We start from the raw sequence: 7210 nt of genomic DNA on the forward strand, positions 1-7210 counted from the left end.
TATTTTTGTAAATAAATGAAATTATTAGATGTCATTTAAAACTGTAATTCGATATTAATTTGTTATAAGACGTCAAATATTGAGAAGTTCGACGTTTTATTGGATAAATTTTGCGAAAATTCTTGTTGTGAGGGTGAAAATGTACTTACGTATGTCGAATGTCCTAATATTAGACGTCAAAAGGTTATAAAACGTCGAATGTCCTAGAGTTAGACATTAAAAGATTAGTGAATTCAATAAAAATTTGAGCAGGAGGTTCAAAATTCATTCACTTTATCTTAGCTCGCGAAACCCTTTTCGCTACTCTAACTTTTCTCGAACTAAATTTTACGACCATCACATGTAATCTTTCTTTTATTTGATATAAATGCATGTTGATTAACTACTTTAGGTATGATTTTCGTTTGTTTTGACCGATTGTTTTCGTGTTCTTATCCTTCATAAGCGCATTCTGCTTTCTCTTTCATTGGTGACGAACTCAACTTTTGAACGTTAGTTTTCGTTTTCGTTTTGAAGAACTTATTTGTTGTTGTTGTTTTGCTGAACTTGTTGTTTGTTGTTTGTTATTGTTGTTTGTTGTTTGTTTATTGTTGTTGATATTATACTACATGTTCATAGTTCTTGGTATATAAAATACCAAAAACTGAATTAAATTTGTTATTTTTTGTTTTTCACGTAGAGTTGTAAAAAAGATCACAAAGGATCGCAAAAAAAAAACTAAAAAATTGATTAACGTCGAATTGATCTATGTTTGACGTCAAATAACGTAAATTAACGTTGAATTTTTTAAATTCGATGTCAATTTAACGTCTCCTGGTATGATGTCAGCCTTGAATTTGACATAAAAGGTCAAAAAACACCGACTTTATACAATATTTTTGTACTAGTGCATGTTTGGTAAGAGACGATCTTCAACTCTGGAAGGGTTAAATATTAAGAAAGGTGTTCAAATATTAGGCATTATTTTATAAAAATACATTTCTGAAACTAAAACAGCGTAGTTTAAATAAACGAGTTAAGTATCTACACATGAAAATATTCAACTAAACAAGCACAATAAATTAAAAAAAAAAATGTGTTCTATGACATGGTTAATCAATTAATAATTAATTTTAAATATACTCATTACACAAATTTAACCAGCTCATGCATCTATGTTACGTAGCATCTTATGTGTTGAAAAACATTTGACCATATTCTTAGGTTATCATACACGTATCACCATATCAATGTTAATTTGACACATATACAAACACACACGACAAGCTATGCCAAGAGCTGTCTCCTTTTCGCATATACACGTAGTTATAAACAACAAATTTTAGAAACAAGGTTTCAATCTGATAAGTATATATAAATAGTTAAACTTTTTCCAACATTATAATCTCTCTTTGCTTCATTGAAGGAGAAATATATCAAGTGATCTAATGGAAGGTGGTGGACAAAAAGAAAGCTCATTGCATGACATGAAGCTTTTGTTCGTTGAGATGGGTGTTGGCTATGATCTTCATGGGTATTCATTCTATATCTTACTTTTGTTTTCTTGGGATAAAGTTTATGAAGAAAAAGAGAAGGCTATAAATTGTTTAGTAAAAGAAATTGATGATTTTTTTAATGAAATATTACTATGGAAATTTAATTTCTATGTTTTACATAATAGAATATTGTTATGCAAATTTGAATATATCCATCTCTATTCTTAATAGAAAAACGTATATTCGTCTCTATTCTTTATATAAAAAATACTTATATTCTTCTCTATTTTTTATATCAAATATATATCAAATTTGTTTCTTATTTCATTTTAATTGCATACAATCAAATATTTATTAAATATATTTTTCTAAAAAATAAAAATTACAATAAAACAAATATAATATTTTTAAGAATTAAATACATACAAAATATTTTTTATTTTTAATATCAAGTAAAGAAAATATTATAATCATATAAACTTTAGAATAAACTATCCAATAAACTAAAATTGTTTTAAAGTTGTTTTTAGTAATGTGAAACAGAATTAGTATCATATACCTATATTCATGTTCGTCCAAATCTTGTAACATGTTCAATCTAATTTCCTACTAGATCTAAAAAGTCAGTATCATACCTATACGTATATTCAGGTAATTAAAGACGAATTCAGATCAGACATAACGAATTCACATACTACTAATTTATTTTTTAATTGAATTGAGTTTATGCTTAAAGCAACTTTACCTTCTTAATTATTTAATACTCTTAAAATTCAGAATTACATCTCACTTATATATTTAATTCTTATTAAATGCAAAATTTTCAATCTATATCCTTCCTAACTTGATAACTTTAAATAACTTGAAATTCAGAATACCTTTGATTTCATCTCAATAATTAAATTTTTATATAGTTCAACTTTTAAAATACAAATTTATAATAAGGAGAGCATTATATTATATAATCTGATCTAATTGTTATCTGGATCTTCAATAATTATTTCATACCTAGACCTTAACATTTGTCTCATTTATTTTGCCTCTGTACATATGTTATACTTACTAACATTCTTGGGTCTTCAAAACCTTATATACATTGAAATGATTACCGATGGACAGTCAAGACATAACAGCTGCTGCAATGAGAGCATGTAGAGATGCAATCGCTACCAATTCACTTCCAGCATTCCAAAAAGGTACTTCTGAATTAGGTTTTATTGTTTACCCATGTTAATATTAACTTTTAAATGATTATCAATTAAATGAAAGAAAAATTTATTTTCCTTCCTTTTAATCAATTCTAAATAAATCATGATCAAGGTTTGTTAAATAAGTATTTGTAAATAATTGTTGGAATAATGTTATATAGCTTTGTTTTGAATCCTAAAAGTTTAAAATAAATATCTATAAATTTACGCTTTAATTTGTTTTTATCATCACCAAAAACTCCTCTTTTTTTTTTAAATAAATTTACTTATTTTTAATTTTTTTAAGTATAATTTTGATCTTTTGTTTAATAAAATTCGATGCAGGTTGCATCCCTGGTGTGACATCAGATGACATGAAACTACATGTCAAACTGGGGGTGCCTCATCCTCTGCAACAAAACTTGGATAAGGATAAAATAAAGTCTGTGTTTCCATAGTGAGTACAAACATTTTGTTAATGTTGTCCTTTTGAAACCCTAGACATTTCAGCCTCTTTTAAATAAGGTTTTCTTCTTTTTCGTTTGAATTTACCCTTTTGGATTCACCACATGTGCATGTATTTGAAAATAATTTCAGTGGGCAAATTATGAAGTTTGACGTAGTGGATGGTGGACTAGTGTGCTCAACTGAAGAAGTAGCTGAGAAGAACGATGACTGCTACATTGTTAATGCTGCTGTGTATGTTGGCTACTAGCCTTCTGCTATCTTAGCTACCTTGGGTTAGTTTCACTTCCTTTTACGTACTGCACCTCTTTCTTAACTATTAAATTCAGTTTTTAAAAAATGATACTAATAAAACATTCGTATACTATTTCAATACAAGAGATATGTTGTATGGATAAATTAGATTTCAAAACATTCGTATTCTATTTCAAAACATTCGTATAATAAAACATTCGTATACGTATTGGATAATTATTTTGTCCATACAAAGATAGATAAAGAAAAAAAACAAACTTGTAGAGTGTTTTATGAACATTTCCCATTTCATTGCCACTCTTCATCAACCTTGACATGTTAAATTATTTGCAGGAAACTTGCGTGTTGGAGTGTTGGTGTTTCTTTAATCGATTTGGCCGTGTTATCCTTTCGTTATTTCCGAATGCATGAACGTACTTTTTTATTAGTTGCCTTATGTACACTTTTTGGTTGTAATAATTACAGTACAATAATGTAATATCAGCTTAATCTATATTTTATACAGTTATTATTTGATGTTGAGTTTGATTGTTAATTCATGGTGAAAATATGACCTAATGATTTAGATACCTTAAGTGTAATTTTGTTTTAATATTAATTTGTTTTAACTTCTAAGAGTGAATATTTTAATTATGGTTTATCCTAAGTTTACAATTTGGATTAAACTTATAAAGGAAATTACGGATTTACAGATATGGATATAATTTTAAAATTTCGATGAAGTAATAGTTACCTAATTGATAATTTTTATCTTTTCTTTCTACTAAAATTGTCATTTACGCAATGATTAATTTTATTTTCTTTAATAAGTAATAATTTGAATGTTGATTTTATTTTTTCCTATCTTTTTAATTATTTATTTTGTTAATGAGTTTTTTCCTCTACTTTTCTTTTTTCTTTTACTGTTATAGTTTTTAGATTTAAAACATTAAAATTTTAAAATATTATTAAGATAAAATGAGAAATAAATTTTATACAAGGAATGAAAAATCTTTATTACATATTATACACATTACAAAACACTATATGAAATCAGATCTAGGATATATTTGTTCAATTTTTTTTCTGAAAACTTAAGAAAAAAAATCACAAAATCAAATGAATTTATATATAAATTAAATTTAAAATTTAAGAAAAAGTAATGAAAGAAATTCTAAATAAATAAATAAAAACTAGGTTTAACTTATTAAAAATGTCCTCCTTATCAATTTAACGAAAATTTTTACGAAACTTTTTATTGAATCAAGCTGTTAATAAATTATAATTCCAAAAATTTATATGTATAATATGAAATATTTAATATACACTGGTATATTCCAATATTAATCTTTATACATTTACGGTGTGTGTATTTTATTTGACAATTATTTATTTTTAATTTTTTTTATTAACATATTTTTATATTATTTTCTAAAATCTATTCCTTTTTTTTCATATTTTAAATTTAAACAAAGATTTGAACACATTCACTACAGGAAATGCGCTCATTACTGAAGGTTTTTTTCCAAAGGTCTTTGGACGTTGGTATTGGCTTTGGTTAATTAACTTACCGAAGGATATATGACCCTCGGTAAGGTGCTGGTGTAATTAACCCCAACAGACTTGGGTTTCCCTCTGCTAACTTTCATTTTTCGAGCCAAAAGTTTCCCTTTCTTTCATCGAACCCTCACCAGCATTCCCCCTTTCTTCGAGCCATCAAACCCTCAACAACATTCCCCAAATCTGCGAGGTTTTGTTCCCGGACGTTGTCTCTGTCCTTTGCGCAAGCATTCTGCGGTGGCGGTTCGTTCTGTGGTTGCAGGGGCTACGTGACAAATTGGTTGTCGCTACGTCAGGAGGGCTTCGTGGAGGAGGCGACAACGGTGACGAGGGGCTACGTGACAAATTGGTTGTCGCTGCGTCAGGAGGGCTTCGTGGAGGAGGCGACAACGGTGACGAGGGGCTTCCTGGTGCGTTGAGAGCGGTGTGGGGTTCGTGGAGGAGGCAACAACCGAAGACAACACAGCTGCTCGAATTCTCTCGCGTCGATATGTAAGTCTCTTCACTCCTCATTTTTCCTATTTTTCATCTTCTTTTCACTGTTTTCTTTAATTTTTAGCTTTTATAATTTGTTCTGAACTTGTTCTAAACCATTTAACCATGGAAAATATTAGTGGAGCATTTTGTGTAAAGCTCCTTGATTAGTTGATTGTGTGGCGTGCCCAAAATGACAAACTATCTCACCAAATTATTTGAACGTGGTTTTTTCTGAGAATTCAGTAACATTGGAGCTACATAAACAACACATGTTTTTTCCCCTCATTTACTTCTTTTCATTCTGAGAACTTCTAAGACAGATTGTGCTACGTAGTAAGCAATAGCTTGAACAATGACCACTGGATTCACTCCCAAAGCTGTGGGAAAGACACTTGTATCAGGCACATAAAGGCCTTCCATTTCCCATGTTTCTCCTGTCTCATTCACCATTGATTGCTTTGGATTAGAACCCATCCTGCAACTCCCCATTTGATGTGCTGAACACAATGGTGTTGAAAGGTCTGCTAGTGGCCTTGAACTTTCTTCCTTAACGAACTTCTCAAACTCATGATAGCTCACTTGCTTTACATTTAAGGTCCTTCCCTTATTATGATGTTTTCCAATTTCTTGAGCTCCAGCAGCCCCCAGAATTGTCAACATTATAACCTTTACAAACATTAACAAATAACAAAGTCCAATCCTTCCAACACTAACACATGACGAAAACAATAAAGAAACTGCTACTCATAAACCTAGGACTGTGATAACACATAAGAATCAAACATAAAGCTGAAGGAAGAAGGTTGACAAAACAAAAACTATGGACTCTGTCATGATCCTCATGGGAGTAAGTTCAGCAACTCCACTTTTTGAATGTGGCTTTGGTGTAGTGCTATTTGCATATTGGGGTGAGGGACTTGCTTCAATATCCAAGACCTTGATGATCATCTTTTGCCCTCTGTCACAGTGACCACGAACACCACTGATGAAGTAGAACAAGCCTGCTCTGTCAAACTTGAACACAATGTCACCATTGTTGGAGAAAAAGAGGGGATGAGGTGATACACATTTTTCATATTCTTCTTCAGTCACCTCCATAACTGAGTCTTTCTCGTACTTGAAAACTATGACAATTCCAAAAGTTCAACAACAAAAAACACTCCATGTTATCATGTGCTTCTTTCAGCACATTTGAATGGAAAATAATTCACGCACACCCATATGCTGCTAAACACAAAATATAACCATAGAAATGTATCTGACCATGCAGAAAATTAAATGGTTAAATGTTACATATTTAAGTTGTTAAGGAGTGCTACTTACGAAGAGTGTCATCAATCTTGAATCTGTTTTGGGATGCCCATTGATTGAACATTTGAGCATCATCCTTTGTCTTTGGGACAACCCAACCTCCATGGCCACCAACTTCAAACTCAGTGCAATTGACGCCACAGAAAAGAATCAAGCAAAGGAAAAGTGGGTATGAGGCTTTGAAGGGAACAACCATATTTGGATTTCAAGATGCTCTCTTTAGAGTAGTGTGTGCTTTCTTGCCGCCAAAGAATGAAAGTGTTCTTCTTATAATAGTAGGGTTGGTCACGTTCTAGGGGTCGTGGGTGAGCTTTGTTAGCAAAGGGTAACAATGTTCTTTGACTTGGTCTGAACTATTTTTTTGTGGAGATCAAGGTTGTTGAGAGTAATTAGATGATTAAATATAGAGATATAAATTATAGTTAAGGTTTTTTCTTTTTGTTTTCTCTATAAATTAAGTTATTGAACAATTTGGTTTCATAAGAAATACAATTGTGCCTT

At 30.4% G+C, this 7210-nt stretch overlaps 2 protein-coding genes across 2 annotated transcripts; one reads left to right on the forward strand and one right to left on the reverse strand.

The window, feature by feature from the left end:
* Positions 1–1353: 1353 nt before the first annotated feature.
* Positions 1354–3904, forward strand: LOC108337690 (uncharacterized). Its single transcript, XM_017574268.2, has 5 exons — positions 1354–1513; positions 2595–2671; positions 3008–3119; positions 3260–3402; positions 3716–3904. Exons 1-4 carry the CDS (start codon positions 1428–1430, stop codon positions 3375–3377), a joined length of 393 nt encoding a protein of 130 aa, XP_017429757.1. The 5' UTR covers positions 1354–1427; the 3' UTR covers positions 3378–3402; positions 3716–3904.
* A 1776-nt stretch (positions 3905–5680) lies between these two features.
* On the reverse strand, positions 5681–6905 carry LOC108327897 (uncharacterized). The gene is made up of 3 exons (XM_017561632.2): positions 6722–6905; positions 6182–6522; positions 5681–6064 (listed from the first exon to the last, which is right to left on the reverse strand). The coding sequence occupies exons 1-3, from the start codon at positions 6903–6905 to the stop codon at positions 5681–5683; spliced, it is 909 nt and encodes a 302-aa protein (XP_017417121.2).
* Between the last annotated feature and the right edge of the window lie 305 nt (positions 6906–7210).

Source organism: Vigna angularis, chromosome 1 (genome assembly GCF_016808095.1).
Source record: "Vigna angularis cultivar LongXiaoDou No.4 chromosome 1, ASM1680809v1, whole genome shotgun sequence".
In the NCBI taxonomy this organism is placed as follows: Eukaryota; Viridiplantae; Streptophyta; class Magnoliopsida; order Fabales; family Fabaceae; genus Vigna; species Vigna angularis.

Bases quoted from the DNA above. Each gene is read 5' to 3' on its own strand.
- LOC108337690 (XM_017574268.2), top strand. From the start codon at position 1,428: ATGGAAGGTGGTGGACAAAAAGAAAGCTCATTGCATGACATGAAGCTT. The intron at 1,514-2,594 runs GTATTCATTCTA...ACCGATGGACAG, and splicing joins GTTGGCTATGATCTTCATGG to TCAAGACATAACAGCTGCTG. The intron at 2,672-3,007 runs GTACTTCTGAAT...AATTCGATGCAG, and splicing joins ACTTCCAGCATTCCAAAAAG to GTTGCATCCCTGGTGTGACA.
- LOC108327897 (XM_017561632.2), bottom strand. From the start codon at position 6,905: ATGGTTGTTCCCTTCAAAGCCTCATACCCACTTTTCCTTTGCTTGATT. The intron at 6,523-6,721 runs GTAAGTAGCACT...GAATTGTCATAG, and splicing joins CAAGATTGATGACACTCTTC to TTTTCAAGTACGAGAAAGAC. The intron at 6,065-6,181 runs GTTTGATTCTTA...ATGTTTGTAAAG, and splicing joins CCTTCTTCCTTCAGCTTTAT to GTTATAATGTTGACAATTCT.